General features: G+C 40.6%; 2 protein-coding genes across 4 annotated transcripts in view; one reads left to right on the top strand and one right to left on the bottom strand.

The window, feature by feature from the left end:
• tacc1 (transforming, acidic coiled-coil containing protein 1) overlaps window positions 1-16140 on the bottom strand; it is a 30489-nt gene extending 14349 nt beyond the window's left edge. The window contains exon 1 of the mRNA XM_022200337.2: window positions 16008-16140. The gene's annotated coding sequence lies outside the window, so the exon portion shown is untranslated. The remainder of the gene's footprint in view (window positions 1-16007) is intronic.
• On the top strand, window positions 4696-10869 carry aggf1 (angiogenic factor with G patch and FHA domains 1). 3 transcript variants are annotated; one of them, XM_022200357.2, is made up of 16 exons: window positions 4696-4813; window positions 4899-4961; window positions 5216-5415; window positions 5957-6056; window positions 6146-6348; window positions 6496-6627; window positions 6743-6946; window positions 7699-8131; window positions 8322-8421; window positions 8705-8756; window positions 8846-8947; window positions 9039-9204; window positions 9431-9510; window positions 9600-9721; window positions 9811-9910; window positions 10003-10869. In XM_022200357.2, exons 3-16 carry the CDS (start codon window positions 5224-5226, stop codon window positions 10249-10251), a joined length of 2235 nt encoding a protein of 744 aa, XP_022056049.1. In that variant the 5' UTR covers window positions 4696-4813; window positions 4899-4961; window positions 5216-5223; the 3' UTR covers window positions 10252-10869. The 3 variants fall into 3 exon arrangements, with proteins under 3 accessions (XP_022056049.1, XP_022056058.1, XP_022056040.1); XM_022200366.2 differs by lacking the exon at window positions 7699-8131 and adding an exon at window positions 7143-7212 and having other exon boundaries at window positions 4728-4961; XM_022200348.2 differs by having other exon boundaries at window positions 4729-4961.
• Window positions 16141-16862: the final 722 nt, after the last annotated feature.

Below are 16862 nucleotides of genomic sequence, written 5' to 3'. Positions count from 1 at the left end.
AAGGGAGGGAGTCACAAAACAAACACTGAGGGAGGAGGAGGAAGAAGAGGGGGAGGTGGAGGTAGAGGAGGAGCCCAACTGTGGGGGCTCCACATTTTATAGTCCAGAGAGAGGTTAGGAATGTTGGGGCTGGATCTTAAAGCCTTATTTGCCCCCCCTCGGGCTGTTTAACAGTTAACTGCTTCACTCATCCAGTGGCAGGCAGGCATGCATGACCAGGGGAACCAGTTCTGTTGGATGGCCCCAGGAGAGTCACCTGGCTGGATTCAATTTATCTAAAGTAGCAGTCCAGACCACTGAACTGAGAGGGAACAGTAGCTTGCAACACAGTCAAAAACCCACAGTAGCATCTTACACGAGTACACACTGCATGTTGTCTACTAAAAGTTGGGAAAGAGGTGAAATTGCTCCATCTTTGTGCCTGAAATACCTTGGAAAGCAACAAGGCCAAAGGTGTTCACTAAACCTCCCCAACGAAGCTCTACTAGATATTATGAATGTCTTATGGAAAAGGAGCCCAAAATAATCACAATGTTCTTATTTAAATGCCAGGCATTGATTAACTATATGACGGCAAATAATGATTAGCCCATGTTCAAGTTTTATCAAGTCACCGTTATTTAGGTGGCACATTTCTAACAACAAAAGCCGACCTAAAGCGTTTTCATGATCAGTTAACCTGCAGTTGACATCCTTGATGAACCGATTGATTGTGTAGTCCATAAAATGTCAACATAATGATGAAGAATCACATTTGTTAACATTTACAAAGAACCACAAGACTGACAAAATGTTCCCCAAATTTGTCAGTTTCCTGGTTCAAAACTCCAAGACATCCTGTTTACTACCAAATAAGAACTTGAAAATAAGGAGTTTAATTTGAACTAGAGAATATTTAGCATTTTTGAATCAAGAATTGTTTGATTATCATAGTAGTTTACCAGTTGTGAACAACCTCACTGATCTTTTCAGTCATAATTAAGCATAAAATAGACCTAAAAATGGATGAGATATGAAAACAAAGCAAAGGTAACACACCTCCACAGTGATTAGAACTTAACTGGATCACTTGCAGGTTGTTCAGTCTCAAGAAACCTGTAAATGAATTTATGAAGAGCCTCAAAAATCACAATGCTAACTGCACTAAAAAAAGAAACAACACTCGCAAGCTGTGATTTGACAAACAAGTTGCATGCAGTACATAGTGGGAAATCACAAATGTCTTTATAAATAGCTAATAGGACCCATGGCACCAGCAGCGTTTGAAGGTTTGATTCAGTATCCTTTAGCTGTACCGTTTCTACCACCTGCTACAAAACCATTGCCCTTTGTTGTTGGGAGCCTTGTCAAACAACATTACAATGCATCCTGTGTGCATTGTGTTCTGCTACTCCAATGCTAAAAACCCAAGGGTTTGGCTGCAGCTAAACTCCTCCCAAATTCCCATCAAGGAAGGGAGACACACGTGCCTCAGTCGGACTCAGAGTTTCCACATTTGACCAGAAAGGGTGGAGTTAGTTCTCTGCCCACTTATTTACTGTCTGGGTGTTGAGGAGCTTGTGGTTGCATGGAGTTAGGGATGAGGACTACTACTGCAGGCATTAACTGCACTCATGTAGTAGTTTGGGGATCATACAAAGAGATCTTTAACTTGTGCCTCAATTTTGGAATTAGTATGTTTTTTTGTTGGTGAAATGGAAAGTTTGACAGATTGTAAAGTAAAGCCCCTCAGATTAGTGTCTTTCAACACTATGCAAATGGTAATCCTTGATCAAATCACTATTGATGATTAACAGGCAACGTAAAGAAACTGTAGAATCCTTAAAAAGAAGGAGATTGTGCTGTATTTGCTGCATCAGAGGACTTTTTTTTAACAGTAAATCGGTGCCCAAGAGTGGAAATGGCATTAAGGTCTTACATAGATTCAGTGTTATTCCAACTGGCTCTTTCCAACAATGCAGAAGGGTCACAGTAGGCAGGGATAAGCCGATTATATTAAGAAGGGTTCCTATAACTTTCTTATGAAAAAAAAATCTGAACTATTTGTTGCCAGTTTTCCAAAAACAAAGTAAGAACACTGAACTGAATACGTCTGTCTTCTGTTTCCCTTTACCAAGCTGTAGGTTGAACTCAGAGAGGAGATCTTAAGGACTGGAGCTTTTCTTGTCTAAAAATGGCATCAATAAACATCAGTAAGCAGCGTGAAGCAGCTGTGTGTGTCCCCAGATAAAAGACCACCCCATTCTTAAAGGCTGCTCTGCCACCACCACCACAGACCCCAGAACTCCTGCCAAGGAGCTCCACCAAAATGCAAACACAAGTCAATGGCTCAGATTTCATACACAGTGGGAGGAACCTGAAAGGCCATTTTTAAGAAAACAGAGTCACTAAACTAGAAGGAAAAACAATCTGGCTTCCTTTTCTATTGGGAAGATTTTCTAGGCTGAAACAGCAAGTCAAAAATCTTTCTGTTTCAGTACAAAGGTGACTAATGACACATTTTTATTTAGTCTCTGTGTCACTTATCACCTAACATGCACTTACAAGTGTCTAAAAAAATGCAGAGATAAAAATGTACAAATTATGTTTACACTGTGCCTGCAGTATAACACTTTAAATACACCCTCACCATAAATAGAGTAGGAGACAATAGAGTAGCCATGTGATTATATAACAGCCCTTCCTGTGGAGCCTAAAATAAGTGTGGCCTGGTCTTGGCAAGTCCCAAACTAACTGAATGCATCAGACGTTCCCGGAAATTAGTGAATGTAAGAAGAATGGGGCGAAAAGGGAACAGGGAGAAGAGCTGACAAGAGGAGGAGAAATAAGGAAGCGAGTCAAAATGCGGCCAGAAAAATAGTTGTGTGATTGAGGAACAGAGGAGGGAGAGGAAGGACAAGTGGAGTAACGGCAACTGACAGATGATGTGTGCAAAGATTAGTCTATGTTAGTCCACTTCTGCATTGTGATGGAAACTAACATGTCAGCCCTCAAACAGTAAATATGGAGAAGCTGCAAGAGAAACAAACTGAACAATGTGACATTAACAGTTTCTTTCAGTAGTTTGCTGCTCTGACCTGCCAAATATGATAATCTATGTACTGCATTGGCATCTAGTGGTGAAAGAGCATAATAACATTTACACAAAGAACTGAAAAGATATGGCTATTGCCCTTCATTGTTTAGAAGATTTAACACAGAATACAGACTCCTACCATAACATCCACCACAGCATCAGCTGCACATGATTCCATCATGTTGTCTGTACATATAAGTTAAATGTTATTTTTAAAGCCTTTGAATTCACTTCCACTGTATCTAGGCAAAATTTAATCTATTACACACAACATAAACTCTAAATTTGAAAGTACCAAGTATTTCACACTGATCAACCATATACAAGCTTATTGTTATAATAAATGCATTTTGAACAATAATGCTTGTATCATCGCTGAAAGCAGTTGAGATCATTTCTAAAGCTTCCTGGACAACAGAAGAAAAAAATACCAGCAGTGTCCCTATTGTGCTCAGTTTTGCTATATGTAGACAGCAGACAGCAGCATATGTAAACTGGTAAAATTAGACTTATTGAAGTCCTGGTGCCATAGACAGTGCCATGCTTTGTGTGGATGTAAATGCAACTTTACTACTTTTCACTCCACTTGATTTCACAATGTTGTCATTACTTCATCCCTGAAAATTTTAGGACACTAGAGCAACCTCATAGAACACTTTCAATGTAGTCTAAAAAATAAAACACTGAAGTCAATTATATTTGATATACATAGTCAAACCACTGTTTCTCTCCTTCCATCTAGTCTCCACTACCAGTCGAAAACGAATTGAGTGCCAAAAAGTGATCCAGTTGTTCTTATGTCCCTGCATTATTTTACCTGCTTTGTTCCTTAGATTATAACTAACAAGTTGTAATAACTTTAAAAGACCAATTCAATTAATATAAAGCAGCTTTCCGCCTGTCAAAAGGTGATTGAAACCCCCAAACGGTCACTGAAATGTTATTTAATGCATCAGAAAGACTTGATTTCATTCATGAGGATTTCCTTTTAAATATACAGCTAAAATAATTAAGGGAACACTTAAATCATTTATATACACTGTGTTATTTATTGAGAATAAAATGATGTAATGGACAGTTAAAATCAAAATTATTAATGGACTGAAAGGGGTTACCATCACTTACTCTTCCTAACTGGAGAGATCAATATCCCCGACGTGTATTTAAACTGGTTTGTGATGATTAAATGTTCCCTTAATTATTATTTTTTTGAGCAGTCAGAGACAGGTGAAAAAGAGGTAATGTCTTGATTTTTTTTAACATAAATATTCTCTTAAATCATTTCAAGTATAGACTAAACAAGGATATTTGACATCCACAACCCATGGTGTAGCTTAAACGTTGACAAAAATATTAGACTTTTGGCTGCAATGTAAATGTCATGACCGGCCACGCCATAAACCGTCATTTATTTACCTACATTTCTGCAGTTACAAGAAAGGCTTTGCAAAAACACACTTCTGTTCATTAGGAACATTTTTAAAAAGTCTGCCCCAAAATGTAATGGTTAAGAAGGAAAGTGGAATATAAACGTAATAGATTTCATCTACAACTGTGAAAATTTTGGTCGCTGGGTGGCGGTAAAGGTCTTCGGGAGGTAACCATAGTAACTGACTGACAGCAGGCGCCGAGGTCCTCCAAGCCCGAAGAAGAATCACTGCCGCCGTGACGTATAGGGGTAGTAGTAAATGGCGGTCTCGAACAGGGTGGACTGTAAACATTTCCACGGTTCTAACTGTAACTGTCTAATTATCATCAAAACATGTACTCGGCTGTATCCAACATGCAGCGCAGTTACAAGATGTCTATGTTCAACTTTCAGGTCGGTTCTAGTGCCGCGCTGAGAGCAGGTTCACTGAGGAGGAGACGAAAACGAAGCCAAAAGGTAAGAAGATACATTACTTCACAAATACACACGTGTACTCAATGTTTATAAGGTGTAAAGGTTTGTCGAATATTTCGTATTTAAGTCTTTTTGCTAGCAGCCAACTACTGTTGTGTTAAAAGAACCGTTAACGTCCCGTGAGGAATGGTTAGCACACACGCGCTAGCTTCCTATAATGGTGCTATTCCAATGTTTCTTCTGTGTCTACCACCAAGTTGTAAAACTAGCTGACCGCTAAATGTTGCTGTTTTCAGTTTGACTTATGGAGAGCGAGGACGGCCACGAAGAAAAGGACACGGAGTGCGACCTGGCTGAGCTCCGCCTGAAAGTAGAGTCGTTGAAGCAGGAACTGAAAGAGTGCCGAGCCGAGTTGTCTAAGTTACAGAAGCAGCTAAATCAGTCCGAGAGGCTGCAGAGGAGCACCGAGAGCTACAACGAAGACCTGAGGAAACAGGTCAGTCCACACTAATACTAACCCGTATTAACTTTACACACCACACATTGTATGTTAAACATGTCACTAGTTTAGTTTTCTCACAGCTGTTGAACAATTAGTGATTAGAGCCAAGATGGTATCAGGTTTGGGAACAAAATATGATTGAAAATGTTTATTTCAGAATAAAAACTTGGCATACAGTAAAGTAACAAGCATGTACTTCATATTTTTGCTCTTTTAAAACGATGTACTATAACATTACGATCATATGTTGCAGTGTTCATTCCAGAAAACTGATTATCTTGTCTCATTAAATAGGGCCTGCCCATTCTTTTCTCTTAAGATTATCAAATTTATTTAATGAAAGTGCAGAGATTTTCTTATGTAAATGGTATGTGTAAATTGTTTTTGAGCAGCTTGGCAGTTATCTGTTACTAAATACTACAGAAATCTCTTAATTCAATATGTTTTGATTTGTTAATGCTCACAAACCTACAAACTGTTCAGAGCTTTATTAATTTTGTAGCCATTCATTTTATCTAATGACGTCTTGCTTCAGGTTGATCAGCTGAGTGCAGAGATCCACGAACGGAAGAAGAAGGATAAAGACAGAGTCCACAGTGAAACTCAGACAGAAGAATACGTATGGACAGAAACTGGTGCGTTACTTTCATATGTACATTAGTTAAGCCGATAGTTCGTACCACTTGTCAAGACGTTTTACACATTTTTCAATAATCCTTTCCAGATTACTACAATTACTACTATGGAGGATACAGTCAGAACCCAGAGGTGGCAGACACTCAGGAAAGCCAGAACGCAGAAGCAGCAACAGCAGAAGTGGTGGATGCAGCAGACTGCAGCCAAACAGCAGAGGTTTCAGCACCAAATGAAGCAGCAGCTGAAGACGTGTCCGCTCAAACAGACAGCAGTGTTCCAGAAACAACAGAGGCATGTTTTATTATACAATCATTAATTAGCCATAGTTATTACTCACTTGTTGAACTCCCTGATTGATGTATGCTGATGTGGATGTTTAAATTTATTTTATTAACTAAAATTTACACTCGTACTACTATGTGACATTGTCCGTTTCAGGACGGTGATGGAGGATCCATTGCTGATATGTTGAGAGCCACTGCTGAGGAGGCCATGACACAGACTGGGTTTGTCTTTGATGAGACGACCGGGATGTATTATGACCACAGCACAGGCTTCTACTATGACTCGGTTTGTCAACAGTTTTTTAAGTTTGTAGCAGAATTCATTTTAGAGACAGTATAAGTTCTTTTAACACATATTTGTAGTAGTCTTTTGACCTTAAACATTTTTTTCACTTCCTCAGGCCAGTCAGTTGTACTACGATGCCAATACGGGCATATACTACTACTACGACGCAGAGAGTGGACGATACCAGTTTCATTCCAGGATTGAGGTTCCCGCTGCACAGACAAGTGCGGAGCCATGCCAAGAAAAGAATGCTGCTGAAAAGAAAGGCAGGAAATTCAAGAAAGGGGTCAAGAAAACACCACATCAGGATGAATGGGGGGTATGTGGCAATAGATATTTTATTGATTTGTGGTTTTGAAATGTTGTATTTGGTGGCTGCCAGCTGGCTTTTCACTTTGTAGATTAACTTAAAATCCTCATGACTTTATTGGTCTCAGTCTTCAAATACTCTATTTTTGTTTCTTTTTGTATTAATTTGAGGGTAGTTGACTAAAAAAAATATTCCTTTGACCTAGGTGCAAGAAGTGACTAACTCTATGGCTAAAATGAAGATTTCCTCTTACTGGAAAACTGCTCCCTACAGAGGTATACTATAAATATATCAAGTATTTTGACTATTTTCAACTGAGTCTTAGGTTTAATGATTCTGCCCTTACAATAAGATGAATCAAAGCAGCTATAAAGATCAGCTGAAGGCAAAACGTTTTGTTTGTCCATTTCTGGGTTTCCAGCATTCAGTTCCGTTATATGGGATAACGCCTAAAGTTGTTAGTGTAATCAAACAACTGTATGTGCTTAGAGGGGTTCTTGGTTGCGCTGTAGTGTCATAAACCTCAAAGGACTTTTAGATTTGGTCACTGGTGTGTGCAAATCTGAGTGCAAAACAACATTTGGATCACTGAGGACTTTCCTGTGAAGCCTGAAATGATTAGGTGAAGTTCAAAAATTGTCTTTGAAGACTGAGACCATCTATTAGAATTCAGTGCTGGAAATATTGAGATCTACAATACAAAGTCAACCGACCTGCTGTCACCTGCTGGATTATAACCTCTGCTGACTGTCTGATGGCAGGAACTGAAACATGATGATGTTAAGCTGGAAGAAGAAGAAACTGAATGGGTGGAACGGCAAACAGTTAAGAGGAACTCAGAATCACAAAAAGCGAACCGAAGGTCTCGTAGTCCAGACGCGCCTCCACGAAGAAAAGATTCTTCTAAACACCGGGAAAGGAGGGACAAATCGTCATCAAAGAGGAAAAGGCAGAAAAATGGCTCACACCACGATGATAAGAGAAAATCAAGGAAAAAATCTAAGTCAGAAAAGTGTAAAAAGAAAAAGCATGTGGCTCGGAGCGATGAGTCAGAGGGGAACAGTGAACCAGAGGAGGGTGAGATCACAGAGTCAGAAAAAGAAGAGTGGGAGTCTACTTCTTCAATGTCATCATCCTCGAGCTCACCCTCAAAGGAAAGTCCAGAGTCAGATATGGAAACACAGAGTCAAGAAGGTGAGAGAAAAAACAAGCCAAATTCAGCACATGTGGAAGACCCACATCTTCAGAATTTGTTTTTAGGCCAGTTGGTTTAATCTGCTAGAAACTTGAAGCTGGTTCCATCATCATCATCTGTAGCTTTGTGAGACTCATGTTTCCATGACAATACAGTGGGTTTATTACCGGTATGTTTTTTGTATTGCAGTCTGGCCTCCCTGTGTCAGAGTCACTGTGGTCAGGTCTCCAGTGCTGCAGGTGGGCACTTTGTTCATCATCACAGCTGACTCTCCAGCCACCATTGGCAGGTTTGTGCTCTGTTTCTCCTGTTGTCATGTGCTACCATGACTTCCATTTCAACAAGAGTTGGTTCTTTCTTACCAAGCAAAACTGAGTTTTTGTTGTTTAAGAATGAACGGTCACGGTGGGAACTCTAAGAGCTGTGACTGTAGCACTGAACCAAATGGCTCAAAGGGCTTAATGTAAGAATGGAAATGTACACATTGTGGAACTATGAGTAGTCAGAACAAACAGGAGGAGTCGATCATTGTTGGTCTCCTTCAAGACGACATGCTGTATTTCTCTTTGCAGAGAGAAAGATATGGATCATGCAATCCGAATAACAGAAATGGGAGTCAGCAAGGTACCCCTTCCCACCTCCTCTCGTTTCTGTCTTTGGTGTCAGACAGGGTTTTGTGATGTTTTCTAAATGTTAAATGTGTTTGGTTCCAGTTCCACGCTGAGGTTTACTTTGACCAGGAGCAGCAGAGCTACATGCTGGTGGACCAAGGAAGCCAGAACGGAACGGTCATCAATGGCAATCGAATCTTACAGGTCAGCATTTTATATCCGTCTGTTAAGTTAAACAGTAAAAACGTCAACTCAGCAGAGCAGAGATGTTGTCAATTCATCTTTCTTTACGCAGCCCAAAACCAAATGCGAGCCACATGCACTGATGCATGGCGATGAGGTGAAAATGGGAGAGACTGTGCTGTCCTTCCATATCCATTCAGGGACAGATACCTGTGATGGCTGTGAGCCCGGTCAGGTGATGGCTCACCTCAGCAAGTACAGAAGGGAGGAGAACACTGGTGAGTGACTTCAAGAGAAAACACATCCAGAGAGAAGCAAAATGCATTTTCTTTATACTGATGGAAACGGACCTAAACCTATGAGCAAATGCTTGAATAATCCTGACAAACTTTTTAGATCCATTCTCACGTGAGATCCTAGTAGGTTGTGGTTTGTCTCACTTTGTCATTACATAACATGACATGAGGACTGCAGAGCTGAAGTTATCACTGTTGTTTCCCAAAGGTCCTGCTCTCACCAAAGAGGACAAAGAATCACTGAGACAGAAAGAGCTGAAGCAGATGAAGGCCAAATATGGCTTGCAAGTGAGTGTAGACTGGCTTCAGCTTGTTGTGATATGTCTCAGCCGTCTGTTTTTTTGCAGTTGCTTATCTCTGGGCTTTTCTGTATGCAGACCAGTGAGGAGACCAAAGCCCTGAAGAACCCAAAATATAAGGACAGAGCAGAGTCTCGACGACAGACTGTGGGCAGTGAGGGCGTTTTCCAAAGAGATGATGCTCCCGCTTCTGTTCATGAGTAAGTATACGGACACTGACTGTAATTGCTACAGAATGGAAATAATAGATTTAAGTACTGAACATGCATTGTGTCTCGTTTCCCTAAAGGGAGATCAGTGAAGTCAATAAAGGACGGAAGATGCTGGAAAAAATGGGCTGGAAGAAGGGAGAGGGACTTGGCAAAGAGGGAACAGGAATGAAAGCTCCGGTAAGATGATCTACTGATTCTGTTGCTGTTGGTTTAGTTCTGAAGCAACAAAATGATTTAATTTTCTTCCACTGTCATTCCTTTCTTCACAGATTGAACTGAAAATCAGAAAGTCTCAGTCCGGGTTAGGGGCAGGTACCGCCATGTCTCTAGATGACATGTCTATGGCCAGATCAAAGTCCCAGAAGAACTGGGAGAAAGCACGTGAGAGGTTCGCTGACTCGTGCCAGCCTGACATGCAGCCACCCAAAGCACAGAAGAACATGTCCCCCAAAGCCTTTGTCAAATCAGAAACGACAGAAGCCACACAAACAAGCTTTGAAACAGGTGGACAAAGTTAGGACGGAGTCACAGCCTAATGTACATATTGTGGATTTAAAAGCAGTCTCTCTGGTCCTTGAAGAACTGTGATATGTCATGTTTACCCAGCGTTCAGCATGAGCAAACGCTGCTGAAGACTCCAGCAACCAGCTGAATCTGAACTGATTTTCTTTTGTACCTCTTTGTACCACTTAAGAGAACGAAGCACAGCTGTCGTCATGATTTTTTATTTTTTTTGAAGCTGTAAAACACTATAAACAGGTTGTTAGGTGCTGTATGTCAACAGAACTTGTAAAAGTCACTAGCAGCGGCTCTGTAAAGTGTCTTTTTCTTTGTTTGTTTGGAATGTTTATTCAAAAAAAAAAAAACAGATTGAACTGCAGCGTTTCACAGTCCAGCGTGTCAGCAGTTTGACCCACAGACTGCAGAGCTGCCACTGGGCCTCCCAGTAACACGAGGACAGGAATCACCTAAAGCAAATATTGACACAGTGAAGCTGTATTACTCACAATGCGATCACGCTGTGAGGAGACAACTGTAGATCTGTTCAGACAGCACCATAACTGATCGTGTTAAACTAGTTGCAGCGGCCTGGAACAATGTGCAAATGTGGCACATTAAATTTTGAACTTGCTCAACTTGTTGGTATTGTTTTATATTACATTTTATCGCCTCACTTCTTTTTGATCTTCTATATTGTGTTTGCTTTAAAGTACACAGACAGCCACATGCACACACTTGGAGCTTCAGTGAGCAAACATATTTAACTGTCCATCTGTGTGAAGCCTTATCTATGCATTCATTTTGAGGGTGTGTGAATATTTGCATGTGTGTGCAAGTGTACGCTTGAACAGAGGCCAGTCTCTGCCCAAACGCAAAGAGAATGAAAATGTAGCTACAAAGTAAGTACTGTTGTTGATATGGCATCAAATATGAAAATGCATTAGAATATTTTAATATTCTTACTGGTACAGCCTTATAACTGCATACTAGTAGCATGAGAGAGGTGAAAGCCTTCGTCAGTAGTTCAGAAGAAAACAAAAGTCTCAAGGCATTAAGTTTTTCTAATGTGCTACAAAATCCCCATGAAGCTGGTGAGCGATTCGACTCACGTGATGCTTTTGGTGTAACTCCTTGAGCTGGCTCGCCTGCTGCCCTTCTTCTGACTTATAGTGCCACCCATTTCGTTTTTCTCTCCAATCGATGGACCGACACCACGGCTACTGTGATATTCCCTTAGCTAGTTGACATACTCTGCAGACCTCCTCTGCAACAGCTCAGTAGGTAACAGTGGTGCTCTGCTGTCAGATTTCCTCCCTCCTTGACAGGTGTGTCCTCGAGGACCTCCCTCCTCTGCTCAAGTCTCCTCCCTCACACCTAACTGCACTTACTGGAGAGTAAACACTGGATCTGTAATACTGCAGTGTCAAATAATTGGGAGGGATCACCTTGTGTCCTGTGCTGCCCGGTTGTTTGGGGTAGAAAGTCTCAACCGTAAAAAAAAAAAAAAAATGTTGCAAGTCATGAGATAAAGTGGGATGTGGCTCAGGGCTGGTTAAAGATCTGGCTTGACTAGTTCCTGACACTGAGGAACACAGGGCTACTGTTCTATCAAGTACAGGCTATTCAGAATATATTTTTACAGTAGGTATTATACAAAACACGATTCAAAGTGCTACTGGAAAAATTCTGTTGATTTTAGTTCTATTAATGGCCTGTTACGTGACTGATAATAACAGCAGTAAAAATATGCTCTGTTTTGTTGGCAAGGATGAAGTGAGTTTTCCAACTGAATAGAGACAGCTTGAGTATTCTGCACAACATGAGCAGTGCCAGTGCAAATCAATGTTGGAAGGACGATATATTTTCACCTGTCACGTCTCAGTGAGAAAATGTGATAAATCCTCAGGCAACAGTTTTCTCTTGGACTGAACTGTAACAAGCAAGAAGAAACAAGTTCTCTTTAAGGTTGGAGCTGGAATATTATCTGGGTTATAGGACAGACAAGTTATTGTCAATGGAAGATTTATTCAGAATAACATTGTCTCACATAGCAACAAAACAAATATATTTAAACACACACTTTAAGACTTAAGAAGGTAGAAAGCAGCACTGTTAAGCAAGGCAGTTTGAGATGCATTTTCAAGAATACTTTGGTATAGTAGTAGGAACAACATGGAATCAGAGAAGCGTCGGTTATCACAAGAGTTTTGAAAGTTAGAAGCTGGAACATTCTTCCACTTTCACTTAAACTGGCCATTGCGATTCCCAACTCGCATAAAGACGCCTTGTCTTCCACCCATTCTGACTCTGAGCTGTACGCAGGTCAAGGGTCAAGGAGCAAGAAAAGTCAATCCCTCTTTCATACCACACATCGCACCATGCGCATACAGTCAGCCACACTCAGAGTATTGTGACTATGGCTGGTTGATTCATTTCTAAGTCTGATAGAGAAACTGTACAACAAAAGTGAGTCCATCCCCTTTTTTGGTATCACATTTTTCCTCTTTTTTTTTTGTCAGACTCAATGCTTCTCGGCATGGAAAATACCAAACTTCTGGAAATATGCTCTGCCATTCTTCAGAGATTCTGGTTTATTTATTTTTTTCTTTTTGAAGGGGTTGTGTTGCTCTGCCTTTTTCTTTGAACAGTGACGTGTTGGGATTCAAATCAGGACACTGACTTCACCAGGTTTTTTTTTTTTTAACTTTTGTCTGATTCTGAAACTCTTTCTGATTTTTGGCTGTGTGTTTTGAATCGTTATCACGCTGTAGTATTCTTCTTCTGCCTGGCCTCTGCAGACTAGGAGTTATCATGTCAGCCAGTATTTTATCACATCCACTGACATTCATCATGCAGTCTATAAACATCATCTCTCCAGAATTTTTTGCACTCATGCAGCCCCATATCATCACACTCCCACCTCTGTGCTTCACTGTCATGACTGTGCATTCACTGTGGAAGTCCAGGTGAGGTTCATGCCAAACATACTGGGAACCATTAGATTAGTGGTACTATGACTTGTGTCTGTACAAGTAAAAACTATCAGTGACATTTTCCATAATTGGAAAAAAAAATTTCTCTGAAAACACAAACACTTACATTGATATTCAGGCTAGTATTTATAGCACCATCTGTAAATATTTTTGCTACTGCATTTGCTGGGGACATATTTAATGTCAGAGTCAAATTCAGTTGGCGAAACTACAGTGTCATTAATCTCTCACACCCAAGTAATGAAAATAAAAAGCTGTCCAGACAGGTTATCATTATTTGTCATGAAGTGAACATCAACTAATAGGCTGGTACACTGCCAGAACCTCGTCATAGTCATTCAAAGATCTCAGAAATTTGTTTCAATAGGTGACATGTCACACTGGCTTTATGTCCATTTCATGTTTTTATATGCCAGAAGACACAACAAGAGCAAAATAAGTGGCCAACATCATGAACTTGGGAACTACTCCTGTCTGCTTGCAGAGTGGAGCTTTCTGTATTCCTTTTTTCCTTCACAATCTGTTCAGATTTGAACATGTATGGCTAAATAACTAGACTATTACAACTTGTTATTGTGTAGTGCAGAGTAGTTTTACAGTGTTTGAGCAGAGGTGAGCTGGTGTGCTTGAGCTACAGCGAGTAAAGAGAGACGCACATTATAGATCATCATATTCAAGAGAGAGAAACTATGTCAAGTTATCTCTAAGCCCTTTAGATTGTGGGATTAATTTTATGGGGGAAAAATGGAACTATACACAGAGAGAAGATTTTAGGGATCAATCAGTGACTGGTAGGAGACTTTAAAGTTAGTTTGATGTTTTTAATCACACAGAACATTAAAAAGTCATTCTAACAGCAGTGTAGCAGTAAAAGTCCATTATGATGTATGGACATAGGCAGCAGTGAGCACCATGAGTGATCACAGCTAGAAAGTGAAGACAATAGCTCCACAAACACATGGGAGTCCTCTCTCCACAACAGTGCATAACATTTCTACAGCCAGGAATTTGCAGAAATGTGATTTACAGATAGGAGATGAAAAGGAACAAAGAGCACAGCATGTAAATAATCTGAATAGATGCTATGAATCATGATGCAAGCATGCTTTTTATTCTGCATACCCAGTTCTTTTTAATAACTTTCTGTTCTTTTATATGCCACTCTAGATGCATTGCTGCACATATTCCACTCTTTATGAAGAGTATTAATAATCTTTGTGAAGTCTCAACCCCTCACACTTGATTCCTCTCTCTTTGATCCAGAGGAAGAGCCAGACTCAACTCACTTTCAATTCATTTTAGCCACATCACCACTGTCTGCCCTAATCTGCGACTCCATTATCGCAATCTCAGTCTGCGTCTGTGAGTCCATTGAAAGGCAGGAGACCAGAAGTGACAAGTCTGAGAGAAACAGTCCTGTGTTGACTCAACATCCCCCCCCCCCCCCCGACTTCCGCCTCAGCCAGCCCTCTGAGCCACGTCCGTCTACGCCACTAAATCTGCAGCCTCTCCAAATCTCGACACAGCTCTCTGGCTGAAAACACCAAGACTGTATGCTTTTTAAAAACCTCTTTGTGCCTCTAAAGAAATTCCACTTGTTGAATGTGAATGCTCACGTGAGGAGAGGTCAGGGAGTGGAGGTTTAAATGTTCCCAGGTCATCCGGCTTTTTTCTTTTTGGCCAAGAGGAAATAGGCCTCATTCCAACCACATTCCAGAGACAATATGTTGTTGACTTAATGAAACAAGCTCTTACAATATTGTCCATTTCACGTCAAGGAGATTAGATTTCTGTACGCTATTTAGAAAAGCAAATTTCTTGCAAAACAATGATTTGGAGTAAATTTAAGCCCATTATGTAATCTTCTTAAAACAGTCATGGGGCTTCTGTCTGTGTGTTTGAATGGGAACTGACCCTATGCAGTTTAAATATCCCTTCCAGACCAGAATTCTTTCACTTCAAACTGAATGGAAATTACAACTAAACTACAGCTTCCCACCCCCGGCAAATGACTCACTGAAAGCCGCTGCTGAATGTCTTCCACCCTTTGGTCTTTCCTGCTCACAGTCTGAGCCTCTGGGTGTGTCTCCCTGTGACCTCATCTTCCCAGAAAATCCTCCAGAAACTTCAGCAGCCCAATTACTCCCATGATGCTGCCTCGGTGCATGTTGTCCACAATAACAAACCAGTCAGTTTACAGAGAAACATCTCACTTAGCGAACTCCACCAGTATCAGATGGTGGTGCTCTGACCTGTTCATTCAACCGCAGCATCAGTCTGTGTGTGGAAATGTGTGAGCATTTATATAATCTGTTCGTCTCTTACAGCTTGAACAAACCAAACTTTCAGCTTTTTCCATTCAAATCTTTGTGACTAATTCTTCCCCAAGGGCAAAACAAGATCTCATGTGTGCAAACTTTCAGCATCCTCTCTGTTACAGTAAGTCCTCACAAGAGACGCTTTAATGAGCAGAGCTACTTTACGGGTCTGTACATCACACCCACTGCAAACTGCTGGACCGAAAGTGAAGGGAATTATAGATTAGTGAAAAGAGGCTTTGTGTTCAAGCAAAAGACAATAGCTCCCGCATGGCAGCAGGACCTTTAAACTCGACGCAGCACATTCAGTGAGTCACCTGACGTACAGTCCAAAAGTCAACAGATCAATAGCAGTAAACACACAGTTAACAAAAGCAAACACATACTCTATATAACATGAATAACGGTTCAGATGGCTGGCAGAGAGCTGCCACACTTTGAGTTTCAGAGTGTGAAACTTACCTCACTTTTGCAAGGACTGACAGGCTGTGACAGATCAGCTGGGAGGCTCAGTGGATATAAAACTCCTCGGTCAAAGAGAGAGAGGTCCTGTGTTCAGGCTGCTGTTGGAGTTGTTGCTCTCTGAGTGAAAATTCTTGTTCTCTCTGCGTGGCGGAGCTTAGTCCATGTGGCTGGATGGGAAATGGGAAATAAACTTTCTGGGCAATGAGCCAACAAAGGGTTTTAAAGACACAGCAGTTCCAGTTCTGTATGAGGTTCAGCCACACTTTACACTCCACTTTTAATTCACCAGGTCTATTTAGTGACTTTAGTTACTGGATATTTTGATGTCTTAAAAGTAATAGCACAAATTATCAACAAATGCATTGTGATAAGTTTGTGACGTCTATAAATCCCTGACACTGGTACTTTAATGACTAGTTTTCATTTTTGGTATATTCAGATATAATTGTGTATGTACTTTTGCTTGAGTACATTTCTAACCAAAGGCAGATGACTTAGTATAGTATAGTATAGCATAGCATAGTATAGCATAACATAGCATAGTATAACATAGCATAGCATAGCATAGCATAGTATAGCATAGCATAGCATAGCATAACATGGCATAGCATAGCATAGCATAGCATAGTATAGCATGGCATAGCATAGCATGGCATAGCATAGCATGGCATAGCATAACATGGCATAGCATAGCATAGCATAGCATAGCATAGCATAGCATAGTATAGTATAGTATAGTTACACTGTGGCCTGGCTACTTTCACTTAAGGAAGAGATTTGAATATGATTTTCCCCACTGACCTGTTCAGTAATATCTTATCTTATCGTTGCTTTTTCTTTCGAAGAACACAG

The sequence above is a fragment of the Acanthochromis polyacanthus genome, chromosome 5 (assembly GCF_021347895.1).
Source record: "Acanthochromis polyacanthus isolate Apoly-LR-REF ecotype Palm Island chromosome 5, KAUST_Apoly_ChrSc, whole genome shotgun sequence".
Lineage (NCBI taxonomy): Eukaryota > Metazoa > Chordata > Actinopteri > Pomacentridae > Acanthochromis > Acanthochromis polyacanthus.
The sequence above is the reverse complement of the archived record's forward strand: the minus strand, read 5'-3'. Positions and strand labels throughout refer to the sequence as shown.

Coding starts and splice junctions, on each gene's coding strand:
- aggf1 (XM_022200357.2), top strand. CDS start 5,224: ATGGAGAGCGAGGACGGCCACGAAGAAAAGGACACGGAGTGCGACCTG. Junction 6,628..6,742: donor CAGGCTTCTACTATGACTCG/GTTTGTCAACAG, acceptor TCACTTCCTCAG/GCCAGTCAGTTGTACTACGA. Junction 9,911..10,002: donor GAACAGGAATGAAAGCTCCG/GTAAGATGATCT, acceptor CTTTCTTCACAG/ATTGAACTGAAAATCAGAAA.